At 45.8% G+C, this 13659-nt stretch overlaps 1 protein-coding gene across 2 annotated transcripts in view; it reads right to left on the reverse strand.

Moving 5' to 3' along the window:
• The window catches only part of PDE8A (phosphodiesterase 8A), a 125168-nt gene that overhangs the window by 39991 nt on the left and 71518 nt on the right, over nt 1-13659 (reverse strand). For both annotated transcript variants that reach the window (XM_024117414.3, XM_024117415.3), the window contains 6 exons: nt 12230-12307; nt 7565-7635; nt 7123-7287; nt 5650-5698; nt 4851-4986; nt 3068-3266 (listed from right to left, as the gene is read on the reverse strand). In XM_024117414.3, the coding sequence (XP_023973182.1) occupies nt 3068-3266; nt 4851-4986; nt 5650-5698; nt 7123-7287; nt 7565-7635; nt 12230-12307 (698 nt within the window). The remainder of the gene's footprint in view (nt 1-3067; nt 3267-4850; nt 4987-5649; nt 5699-7122; nt 7288-7564; nt 7636-12229; nt 12308-13659) is intronic.

Consider the following 13659-nt stretch of genomic DNA (forward strand, 5'->3'; position numbering starts at 1 on the left):
GGAATCTAGGAAAAAAAAAAAAGGTCATGAAGAACCTAGGGGTAAGACGTGAATAAAGACAGACCTACTAGAGCATGGACTTGAGGATATGGGGAGCAGGGAGGGGTAGGCTGTGACGAGGTGAGAGAGTGGGATGGACATATATACACTACCAAGCATAAAGTGGATAGCTAGTGGGAAGCAGCCGCGTAGCACAGGGAGATCAGCTAGGTGGTTTGTGACTGCCTGGATGGGTGGGATAGGGAGGGTGGGAGGAAAGGAGACGCAGGAGGGAAGAGATATGGGAACATGTGTGTATGTATAACTGATTCACTTTGTTATAACGCAGAAACTAACACACCTTTATAAAGCAATTATACTCCAAAAAAGATGTTAAAAAAAAAAAAGGGCTAAAGAACTCACCTGTCCATCTGGGTCAGGAGCCAGGTTTTGAAGAAATTAGTTGATAGTTTAAAAACAACTCCCATGGTACTGACCTCTCTTTTGGTTTTCTACTTCCAGCATTAATTTGATTTAAAACTTTAAGTACAGAAGTGTATGGTACTTTCTTCTATTAATCTCCATTTCAAATACGTGTATTTCTGTGTTTACTGTGTTTTTGATTAGTTTGGCTAGAACTTAATTCTCTTGGTTGTTTCAAAGAATCATTCTGGATGATCACTTTGCTCTTCCCATTTTACAGGTTTTGATACATAGGTTTCTCATTTTGTTGTTTTCTAAACTGTTATTTTTGGCTTTATTTCCTTGTTTATCCCTAAATTGTTTGAAATATTTTCTCATTTGTAGTGACTGACATTTTAAATTTAACTTTTAGTTATTAAATTCTAGTTTTTGTTGTGGTTAGAAAATACAGACTATGAAATTTTGAAGTTTATCAAGACAGTAATTGTGTCCTAGTATAAGATCATTTTTGGAAATATTCTACAAACACTTGAAAAGAAGGTGTATATCTAATAAATCAGTCTTATAAAATTTATTTAAATTGAAATTCAACAGTTTTATCTTTAAATGGGTGAATTTTATGATGTGAATTATATCAATAAATGCTATTAAAAATTAATACGTTAGCTTTCTGAATATATATTTGTATGTTATCTACAGGGGAGTTCGAAATCAATAAATTACAGCAAAAGTTAGGTTGTCTTTACATGTGGAACCATATTGACACAGACATCTCTCCTCTGCCATTTGTCTTAATGCTTTATAAAAACAGCCCTCTCTCTGGACTCTTATTCTGCCTACAGTCTTAGCCATGACCTTTATTAAAACAACAACAACAACAAAACCCAAAAAACCAAACTAAAGGCAAAGAGAAAGTGCAAAGGAGAGACCCAGCTCTGAGAAGACAGGATTTCAGGGTGAGGAGTGCCTCAACACGTCTACGTGCTGGAATCACCCCTGCACGCTGCTCTCCTCCCTACAACTAACTAGTCGCAGGTACAGATGAGGAAGTGGGACCGGGATGCAATGGCCCTCACTCTGCTGACTGTCGGGGCTGGTCCTGGCCACCATGTGGCCTTCCTCAGATGCCAGGACATCAGGCAGTGATGCCTCACTGTCTCATTCCTCACGAGGCCCTGTTTTCTTAGGTACAAAAACAACAGTTTGATTCATCTGCTCTCAAGTATACAATACTTCTGAAAGTGAAATGGCCACACACTAGAGCTCCCTGGACCCTCTGTGCCATTTTATGATGGATGCTGAAGGAAATAACACAAATACTTTGGCAAATCAGTGCCGGTCTAGTTGCTGCTTCGAAATTTCCCCAATGAAATAATTTACAACATGAAAAGGCTTTCTAAGGAAGCTTGGTTTGGGAGTGGGCAGTGACTAACATTCCTTGAATGGAACCTTTCTCCTGTGACGCTCTCCTTACTGTGACCTACTCCCATCCCCCTATGGCCTCAAAGCTGGAGCTAAAGCTGCTCAACGGCCCCCAGGCAGACCCTGGGCCAGTTCTGAATGGCCACCAGTAGGTGCCAGTGGCCACTGCACCTGATGCTAGGAGCCTCACCCTTCCTCCCCTGCGCTGGTGTGATGGAGCAGGACAGGCACTGGGCTACTAAAGAAGCCTGCTGTCCAAATGGAGTGGACAGTACAATCAGGAGGGTGCCCAGGAGGGTGTGGGGATACAGAGGAGGGTGCCCCAGTCAGAGTTGGGGGTGGAGGAGGGTACCCCAGGGAGGGCTTCCTAGAGGAATGAAGGCTGGTATCGATTCCTGAAGGGCAGGGGGAGATGTGAGGGAAGCAAAGGGAACAGCATGTCAAGGGCAGGAGCATTAGAACTAAAGTGGTTCAGCACAGCCCAAGCATGGCCTGTGTGTTGCGAGTGGTGCACACCATCTGTGGGGTTTAAAGCTTAATCCTGTGGGAGATGGGAGGCTGCTCCTGGGACCCATATGGTCAGAGCGAGTTCCCAAGGAGGCTGGGTAGCCAGGAGTTCTTGTTTGGCACCATCTAGACGACAAATGACGGGGCCCTCACCGGGACGGCAGCAGGGGCGTTGTGAGGAGAAGACGCTTCTGAGAACACTTATGGGTTGTAGTCAGCAAGGTCAGATGACCTACCAGACCAGGTGCTGGGGGCTGGAGGAGAGGAGAGAACTGAAGATGACCCCAGGCTTCTGACATGGGTATCTGCTTGGATGATGGGACTCTGGGCCAGGCAGGTGACCCTGGGTGGGAGCAGTGCTGGGCAAAGATGATGAACTTGGTCCCAAACCCCGCTGACTCTGAGGGATGTGGGGGCCCTAAAGGGGCCATATCCAACCTTGCCTGCAGGGTCAGAGTGAGACCCCTCAGAAAAACAGCCTTCTCCTGTTCTTGCTGGCTTCCTCCCCGGGGACCAAATCCTGCTCCTTATTCTTCCACGGAATGGCTGGGGTCATGTCATGAATTCATTATCAACTCCCCAGAGCCACAGCGTGGCCTCCTGCCTGACTTCTCCTGTGGCCGCCCCCTTCCCAGGCCAGGCTGCACCCGTGCGGGGCCCTCCTGAGCAGTCACACTGCACAGCAGCCCGCCCCACTGCTCCAGCCTGTTAAGCGTGGAGCACAAACACAGCTCACCTTTATCCTCTCTTTGCAGAGAAAATAGGCAGTGGCGTGAAGTACATCGGCAGAATGTGTAGAATTGTGGTAGGGGTTAGAAGCATGATAATTGGCTTCGATAATTTGCAACCACGATCTCAGCGTTGTCTCAGAGCATTTTAAGACTTCACAGACTCCAAAGCGAGCAAATATTTTGAGACCAAGATAAATCAAAGGCCTATAGAGAAAAACGTCCACAGTGTTAAAACAAAGCAAAGAAACAGGCAAAGTGCTGGATCTATTCAGAACCAACAAGCAAACCCAAGCCAGACTTCAGAGAGTGTGCAGGGCAGCAAAGTGGAGCCTGTGCAGGTGGCACATGGGTGGCACGCGGGTGGCGCTCTGTTGCCCTCTCTCCTGGTAGCCAATGCCAACCTTGGGTGGAGCCCAGCTCCAATTCTGGGAGCATTCACCTGGTGCTCCCCACTGGCTGGGGTGAGGTTTGTTCACCCTGCCCTTCCCGATGTGGACTCCTATTGACACTTGTAGAGTCTTCAAATCAACATGCTGCCAGGCTAAACCTGTTCCACCTTAAACCCTATCCTCTCCTTTGGACTTGCTGGACCTATGTCATTGGCCAGATGTCCTGTGTGGGAGAAAACAACAGTTCCTGATGACAGCCTATGAGCCAGATGCTGACACATGTCATGTGATGGTCTCGACAATCTGGAGGTAGGTGTTACAGTATGAGGAGGTTTCCCTAGAGAAGGTGACAAACTGGCCACCAAATCAGGCCCTTCCTTGAGAAGTCACCTTCATCCAGCATCTGGCCTTTGCTTGGAAGATCAAGAAACTTGGCTCTGCTGAGGCAGTATTCAGAAGTGGTCAGGCTCACAGGACTTGAACAGACCTGCCTTGTCCCAGTTCACACAAATACAACGTACCAGTATGTAAACCAGGTACCCAAAGCTCTGTTTGCCACGGGAATATTCTTTTCTACAGTCCTTGGCTGTGTAGGGTACCTGGACGCAGAATGTTTTAGAAGGTTGACTCACTGTGAGTGTGAGCCAAGGGTAGGGGCTGGCTTGGGGACCATCACCCAGACTGGGATGAGACCTGATGAGTTATCCCATGGCCAGCAGAGCACACCTCTCCTGCAATGGCCTTCTGTCTGCCAGGGTCTGGACCTCACCCTCCTGAAGGTTAACGCTGGCTGGCATCAGGCCTGGACACCCTTTCCTGTGTGCCAAGCCAACCACATGCCTTTGGTTGACCGTGCTTCTCCAGAAAGGTACAAAATTGAAGGTAAAAATCCCAATCCCACCCTCCTCTCAGTGACCACACTCAGATCAGGATGACTGGAGTTTGGGGTGTCCCCATGCCTGTCACCAACACAGCAACCAAGATCTGGGGACAGCTCTTATCAATGTGTATGTTTGTGTATTTCAAATTTTTAGTTCTAGGCTCTGAGTGGGGCTCTTTGCTGCTATCTCAACATATCACTACCTACAGGAGAAATTAATAACCATATTTTACAGGAAAAAAACCTCTGCTATTTGGAGAGGTTAAATCACTTGCTCAATTTCATGCTTGCTCTCTCTGCAGAAGTCACAACCAGGCAGACTCCCCTTGGCTTCTCACTGATCCCCTCGTTGAGGCCTAGGCTCTGGTGACTCAGGGCACCTGCTGCCCTGCTGCACTTTCCTGAGCCTCCTCCCTGACCAGGACTGGCTCTGTGCAGAAACCATACTCCTTGGGTGGCTTTCTCCACACCGGCCCTTGGAATCAAGCTCTCTGTCTGCCGAGCTCCACATGGACTCACCTTTTATGAGTGGCAGCCTCCAGTTCAAAAATATCAAAGTCCCAGGAGTCCTCATTTTCCATGGCCTGAGTTATCTGTGATGGGACGTCGTGAAGGGAGGTGGGGGTGATTACACTGCTGGAAACCTGTTGAAGGTCTGCAAAGTGATGTGATTCGGAGAACAAAATTAATAGGCTTTACAGCATTAACTGTTCCTTAGGGAGAACAGTTCTGCTTCAGGGGACAGTTGCTTTGTTTCTCATTTTTGATGATATACCAAAAAACTTCTTACTGATAAAAAAAAATTATCTTAAAACTTTTATCTGAAAAATTTATTTTCATCACTTAAGCATGGCTATAATAGTAATAGTTGTCCAAAAAACTAAAAAGGAGAAACTTACTTTTTGTTGAAAGAACATACTCATTCCTGGATGGTCTTCGAAAAACATCCTGATAAAAATCAAGGAAACAAGAGAAAGGGAAGTCACAACTATTCTTTACTCCTTGAAAACCCCAGGACAGCGGGTCCCAGAGGACACTGCGGGCAGCCCTCTCCATCAATGCATGCCGAGGCTTCCCTGTGATCACCTCTGCGGCCAACACCGGGCTCGGTCACACACCCAGGAGCACGCAGCCTGACGCTGGAAGGACCTGCTCAACTCAGGGGTAGGGGCATCACCAGGACGGCGAGCTCGGGAGACGCCCCATTACTGATAAAAAAAAATTATCTTAAAACTTTTATCTGAAAAATTTATTTTCATCACTTAAGCATGGCTATAATAGTAATAGTTGTCCAAAAAACTAAAAAGGAGAAACTTACTTTTTGTTGAAAGAACATACTCATTCCTGGATGGTCTTCGAAAAACATCCTGATAAAAATCAAGGAAACAAGAGAAAGGGAAGTCACAACTATTCTTTACTCCTTGAAAACCCCAGGACAGCGGGTCCCAGAGGACACTGCGGGCAGCCCTCTCCATCAATGCATGCCGAGGCTTCCCTGTGATCACCTCTGCGGCCAACACCGGGCTCGGTCACACACCCAGGAGCACGCAGCCTGACGACGCTGGAAGGACCTGCTCAACTCAGGGGTAGGGGCATCACCAGGACGGCGAGCTCGGGAGACGCCCCAGAGCCCAGCGTCCTGCTGGCACTCAGGACCCAGAGATGACGCCCCTCTGCCCTCAACCCTTTCCCCCCATTTCCTGCCACCCTCCTCAACACTCGTGGACACCAGCCTTCCTCAGGAAAACTAGATTCTTCCCTGCTCTCTAAGGACCCTTGCTCCACCCCAAGCCCCTGAGTGGCCCCTCTCCTCAGCCCTGCGGTGCTTTCTCCCCACCCTGCCTCTCTTCACCCCTCAGCCCCGGGCACTATCCTTCCCCACCCCTCATCCTTTCTCCCCACCCCCTCACCTACAGGCTGGAGGAGCCTCTGTCTCAAACAGACAAGACCACAACTAGACATCATCATCGCTGGGAACCCTCTACCCATCTGATTATTGCTTAAAACCTTATTTTTATGAAATCAAGTGACTTTAGAAAGCAGGAATTGGGGGGGGGTGAATTTTTACTTCTGAATTTTGTCACCAAGACAAAAAAGGTGACAGATGGCAATGGAATGATCTGTTTTCCACAAAGTTGTTCTTCCCCTGTAAGGCCTCTATACTAGATGGGGTGGAGGAGGCATCTACACCCCTCAAGAGCCCATGGTATAAAGCCGCCTTCCAATGAAATGGTTCCAAGGCCTACTTTCCCATGAAGTCACCAAATCTGTATAGGATGCTCTAGAGGGAAACCATGCCCCATTCACTGGTGCCTCTTTTTTTTTAGGGGGTGGGGGGTGGGTGAGGGCCACGCTGTGCGGCTTGTGAGAATCTTAGTTCCTGGACCAGGGATCGAACCCGTGCCCTCTGCAATGGAAGCACGGAGTGCTAACCACTGGACCACCAGGGAAGTCCCCCTGGTGCCTCTTTAGACATATACAGTCATTCTGTTTTGTAATATGGTATGGAATATTTCATAAATTTTTCTTTTCTGCCCCAGTTTTCAAAATCTTAAAACTAGCTAGCTGTCTAGAATGTACTCCTCCCTTCTCTGCTTCAAGCTGAGGTCCCCCTGGGCGGTAGGCAGCAGGTGGGTGATGGCTGGGCCAGAGGGCAGCAATGGAGGGTTTAGGCCTTGACGGAGCCCCACACACAAAGAGTGCTGTGTAGGCCAGCACATAAACAAATAACCTCTGAGAAAACAAATGAGAACAGCAGGATCTAGCCAGCAGCCTGGCCAAATACACTTACAGACATTAAGCCCCCAACAAGGTCAATGGCATGAGGATCATCGTCCTTAGCATCGAATTGTGGTGAATATAATTCAGTGGTTCTTAGAATTTCCAGCACACGATCTAAGGCTTCTGTCACAGGCATGGGACTGCTTTCCTGGGCAGCACTGATAATATTGATTGCCTATAATACGGAAAGAAAAAGACCTGAGTTTCATAATCTTAAAGACAATGGGAAAGCAATCCAGAGAGTCAGGCTGGCAGTAGGGCTCAACGCTAACTTAAGGCTAGTTAAAATGCTCATGTCACACATCCTCTCTCTTCAGACGAGCCAGCTCCATACAACTAGGAGAGCATCGTTATTGTTGTGGGTCCCTTGGTGGTTCTTCTTGCTGAAAACAATCAACCAGGAGAACAAGGGACTTCCACGCTCAATGGAGACCGACCACAAACTGTTTCACCTTGGTGATGGGCGCCTCGATCTTCATGGAATGTATCCGGGCCATGGAGGAGCGTCGTCTCTGGCTGGAAACTGTGGAGAGAGCACGTGATACAGAAATCAGGGTGTGCACAGCCTTGGATATCTGTCTCCCTTCCTGCTCCAGGCCCCACCCAGCGTGCTCAGCTGCACAATGAAGGGGTAGGACCAGAACTACCTGGTCGCTGAGCTTCCTTCCCATCCTAACAAGCCTGGGATTCTGGCATCACCAACTCTGCTTCCTTCAGTTCTAGGCACTAGGATGCACGTGCGCCCACAGACTGAAATTCTGAGGTCACAGGCCAGAGAGAAAACAATCTAGCAAGTCAAGGCCAAACAGTTAGCCTCTTTTTGTGTTTCTAACAATAAGGCTTTATAATTATTCAGCTTGCTGCTCTCCAGGAGTAAAAATGTTCTGAAAGACAATGCCACAGAGGCTCCTTGTTTCCTATATGGCGGGAGCAATAAACACAACTCAATTAACTGAAATACATGAATTTGTGGTTCAATTTTTCAACGCATCCTTTGGTGCTTTCCACTGTTATGCTTAATCTAGACGGATTAGGTAAATATCTTAAGTGAGGCGGGCAGCAAATCTTAGACTCTAAAGTTTGTTAATTTTTTGTTGCTCCTGTCAAGATCCAGTTCCTTTGGGGTGGGGAGAAGCCTGGGCAGTGAACTGGCAGGAAAAAATATTCACATAGTGTTCTGTGTCTCTCCCTGAAAGCCCCACTGTCAGGCCAAATGCTGTTTACGAAAGGTCTTAAAGGACCACAGACGGTTCCACAGCCTGATGCATCAGCCTTATTTTACCAAACGGGGGCCCAAGGAGAAACAACCAAGATTAACCAACTCAGGGGCTCTCATATGCTCTAAATTTCAGACACCAACAAAACTCCTTAAATCTAATTTTGGTGATCAGCACATGGTTGCCATCTTTCCATTTTACCCAACAAGGTCATTAAACCAAAAATAAAAACCACTATTCTATCACTATGTCATAAAAAGACTTGTACTCATTTAAAAATATGATGAAAGTGACATATACTTATAAAGACCAAACAATAGTGTGAATGCAATAAAGTAAGAAAAAGAAATAAAAGGTATAAAGATTGTCATGACTATGTATGCAGAAAGTCTGAAAGAATCTACAAACGCTACTCTTACAATCAATAAGCAAGTTTATCAAGGTTACTGGGTACAAGGTCAATACACAAAAAGTTAATTTCTATATGCTAGCAACAAACAATTGGAAACTGAAATAAAAAACACCATTATGACAGCATCATAAAAATCAATATTTAGGAATAAATCTAATGGAAAGATATGTAAGATTTATACACTGAAAATTCAAAACATTGCTGAGAAAAAAATAAAAGACAACCTAAATAAAGACAAAGAGCATGTTCATGTTTTGAAAGATTCAGTGTTACGGAGATTTCAATTTTCCCCAAATTGATCTATAGATTGAAGACACTCCCAAATAAACTCCCAAGAAGCTGTGTGTGTGTAAACTAACAAAATGATTCTAAATGTTATATGGAAATGCAAAGGACCTAGAATAGCCAAGATAATCTTGAAGAACTTTATACTACTAGATACCAACACTTACCATACAACTGTATTAATCGATCGTGGTATCGGTGCAAACAAGGACTAACAGAACAATGAAATAGAGTCCAGAAACAGGCCATATATTTACAGTCAACTGGTTTACAATAATGATACTACTGCAAAAGATAGTTTTTCAATATGGTGATGGGCCAGCTGGGTTTCCCAGTAGGGGGGGATATTAATCTTTGATCTTTACCTTCACTAGATGTAAAAACTAATTTGAAATGGATCACAGACCCAAAGTGAAAGATAAAACAATAAAGCTTCTAGAAGAAAACATGGGGGAATATTCTTCATGACCTTGGGATAGAGAAAGATTTCTTAAACAGGACACAAAAAAGCACTAGCTATAACAGAAAACACTGATAAAATGAACTTTAAGATTCATTAAGAACCTCTGTTCATTAAAAGACCATTAAGAGAGTGAAAAAGCAATCCACAGACTAAGAACAGTATACTTGGAATACTTATATCCATATCTAGAATATAAAAAGAATTCCTACAAACCCACAAGAAAAAGATAAAACAACCCAATGATAAAAATGGGCAAAATATTTGAACATCACGTCACAAAAGAGGATATCAATGGCCAGTAAGCATATGAAAGGGGTGCTCAACCTCATTAGTCATCAGGAAAATTAAAGTTAAAACCACATCCAGTAGAATAGCTAGAGTTTAGAACACTGGTATAACCAAGTGTGGGAGGATGCAGAGCAACTGGAACTCTCATAGATTAGTGATGGTACATGGTACAACCCACACTGGAGAATTGTTTGCAGCTGCACAAAGGCCCAGCAATTCCACTCCTAGGTAGGAGATGAACACACATGTCCACACATACAAAAAATACTTGCATAAAAATATTCACAGCAGCCTTATTCTGAACAGCCCCAAAGTGGAAAGATGAACACAAAGGGCCATTAATAAGAGAATGGATAAGCAAATTGTGGCACAGTCATACAATGGAGTACTACCAAGCTACAGAAAAGAATGGTAGCACCTAGCAACAAGGATGAATCTCAAGAACACTAAAATGAGTGAAAGATGCCAGACACACAGAGAGTGCATACTATACGACTCCATTTCTATGAAGCACAAGAAGAGGCCAAATTAACTTATGGTGCAAGAAATCAGTGGATGCCTTTGCGTGGTGAAATGTGCGCAAGTGCAGGCCTGCACGTGGGTATTTTCTGTATCTATTTTGGGCTGAGTGGTTACAGTCTATACAGTTCAATGTACAGAACTGTCAAAACCTATTGAACTCAACACTTAATATGAATTGTAGTATATGTAAATTATAAGTCAATTAAAAAAACAGTGGTTAAAACCCACAAACATTAAAAGAAACGTGTTTAACTCTCAAAAATACAGAAATAGACAAAGTAATCCAAAGGATGAACAGAAGTCAGAGTGTGGCGGTAAAGACAGTTCGGGGCACGAGTGACCTCGCCTCTGCTCTGCTGTGCCCGAGGGCCGTGACCATGAGGGCCACAGTGAGGACGGTGACGGCTGCTGCCACGACCCTGGCCAGGCACCAAGCTCACTCATTTCATCCTTACGTGGTCCTCTGTGGACAGCATAATGATCCCCATATGATGATGAGGAAATGGAAGCACAAAGGTCTACCCCCAAGGTTGCACAGAAAGTAGATGAAGCTGGGACCTGAATCAAAGCAATGCTGAGGCCAAAGTCTACACTCTTCCCTGTAACACCACTTTGCTCCCTGCCCTTGCAGCAGGGGTGGGATCCGTTTCGTCTTTCCAGTGCAAGGGACACACGGCATATCTTCCGGTCCTCACGACAAACCCATGAGAGAAGTGAGACACTGGATCTCCACTGTAACATCTGCAAAGTTTTTGCTGTTTATCTAGTAACAATCAGCTCCCTATGCTTCCCAATTCATCCCTGAGTCAAAGAAAGTACATAGCTAGCAGTAATATTTGCCTCCACACTATCTATAGATAATTTTCATTGCATTTTTTTTTTTTTTTTTTTTTTTTGTGGTATGCAGGCCTCCCTCTGCTGTGGCCTCTCCCGTTGCGGAGCACAGGCTCCGGACGCGCAGGCTCAGCGGCCATGGCTCACGGGCCCAGCCGCTCCGCGGCATGTGGGAACCTCCCAGACCGGGGCGCGAACCCGGTTCCCCTGCATCGGCAGGCGGACGCGCAACCACTGCGCCACCAGGGAAGCCCCTTCATTGCGTTTTTAAAACTCCTAGATCATTCAGGCCACATATCTACATAACCATTAAAAAATTATATTCCTCTTAGAACTTAAATAATATTTGCTTATGAAAAGCCTTTCACATCCCCAAATGCAGCTCACTTACTTCCCCACCAAAAGGTAAGCTTCCATGGCAAATTGCAACCCACAATGGAATATATCGTTGAGAACTTCCAAATGCATTACTCATAAAATTACAACAGATAAACTGACATCTGCTGTTACAGTTTAGAAAATCAACTAGAGGACTTCCCTGGTGGCGCAGTGGTTAAGAATCCGCCTGCCAATGCAGGGGACATGGGTTCGATCCCTGGTCTGGGAAGATCCCACATGCCGCGGAGCAACTAAGCCCGTGTGCCACAACTACTGAGCCTGCGCTCTACAGTCTACGCGCCACAACCACTGAAGGCCTGGTGTGCCTAGAGCCCGTGCTCCACAACAAGAGAAGCCCCCGCTCGCTGCAACCAGAGAACACCCCATGCAGAGCAACGAAGACCCAACTCAGCCAAAAATAAATAAATAAATAATTTTTTTTAAAAAAAGAAAATCAACTAGAGAACAGATGGTAAAATGTATCTTTTTTTTTTTTCTTTATTCCCTGACTCCATCAAAAGGGTCAGAATGGAACCCACTGGCAAAGGAGTTGGGGGTGAGGGAGAAATGGACACAGACTGCTAGAGGGTCCCCTTCCCTCTCCTGAGCTGGAGGGGGGCAGTGACCCAGAGATAAGACTGGGGAGGGAGTGTCACACGTCTCCATGGGTTCAACACTCACAGGACCATGCCTTCTCCCTCTTGTCTTTGTCACCTACCTTTGCTTGTTCGAGAGGCAGCAGTTCTGACATCTAGTGAGCTTTTTCTCCTGTCGTTATGTTTGCCTGACTGATTATCTGTGGAAACAAATTATAAATTACCTCTGCAAAGGGATTTTAACAACATATTAGGAAACTTACCAATATAAAAGTTTTAAAAAACAAAATTTAAGGATTAGAATACCATTTAGGATGCCACAAAAATCAACGGAGTGCACAGAGATGAAGCCTTATGAACAATTACGTTTTAAGGGAGGCTGACTTTCTCAAAATGTCCCACCTGGTACAGTCATAAAGTAGTGCTTTTCAGTTTCCAGATTATGTAATCACAGAGTCCCATGATGCAAAAACTAGCAGAAATGAACTCAAGAGAATTTCACCTATTTCTATGTAATTGAATAAAGTGGTGGGAAAATTTTGATCTCCATCCACCCTGGCCCCAGAGGGAAAAAAAAAATCTTTTTTGTATTTTTTTCTACAATACAAGCTCTAAAATGTCCCCGGGAAGAATGTGCCTCTCTTTGGGAGGGTAGTACAGGAGCACTAGTCTGGGGTGTACTTCCCTGCCCCCTCTTCCCGTGGATGGCACCACTGCATTTCGAGGCCCAAACAGGGCTTGTCTTTGACTCCTCTCTCCCTCACTCCACGCCAATCAGTGACAAGGCAAAGTTGACCTTCCTTCTCGTGCCCTCCTCTCTGCACCTGCCGGGTGTCACGTGGTGGCAAGCCTCTCCAACCTGTCCCCATTTCACAGACGAGGAAACTGGGAGCCGCTGTGCAGACGAGTGAGCACACAGCTGGCGCTCGAGCTCAGCTCTCCGCACCTGCAGCTTCTGTCTTCTCTGCCTTCTCCCGGCTTCCTCATCTGGATTCCTGCTCACAAACAGGATCCAAAGGCAGGCCCTTGGTACTCCTCTCCACCATCCAGAACCTTCTCCACTTGCTATCTGCTACCTTCTCTTCCATGTGGGCACTGGCAGTGACCTTGTCAAGGTCACTGATGACCTCCCTGTTGCTGTATCTGAAGGACACAGTTCAGTTCTTACCTGATTTGTGGTACTAGACACAACTGATCATACTTCCTGGAGACTCCTGGTTTGCACAAGTCCAACGCTGGCTTTCCTTGCATCTCTTATTGTTCCTTCCTAGTTTCCATCATGATTCATTCTCTCTTCCTCAGCACCCCTGGTGTTCCCAAAGGTTCAGTCCTCTTAGCCCTCCCTCTCAGACGATGCAATCTCCTCAGGAGAACTTATTCTTTTCTACAGCTTTTCCTAATTCCTGTGTTGCTGTCTTAATCCCAGGCCTTTCTCCTGAGCTCCAGACTTACATCTTAACTGGCCACTCGTCACCTCCATCTGGACACCCTCAGGAACTTCAAACGAGCTCACCATCCAAATGAACTCAGTATCTTCTCCTAAATCACTGCT

Source organism: Physeter macrocephalus, chromosome 11 (assembly GCF_002837175.3).
Source record: "Physeter macrocephalus isolate SW-GA chromosome 11, ASM283717v5, whole genome shotgun sequence".
NCBI lineage: Eukaryota > Metazoa > Chordata > Mammalia > Artiodactyla > Physeteridae > Physeter > Physeter macrocephalus.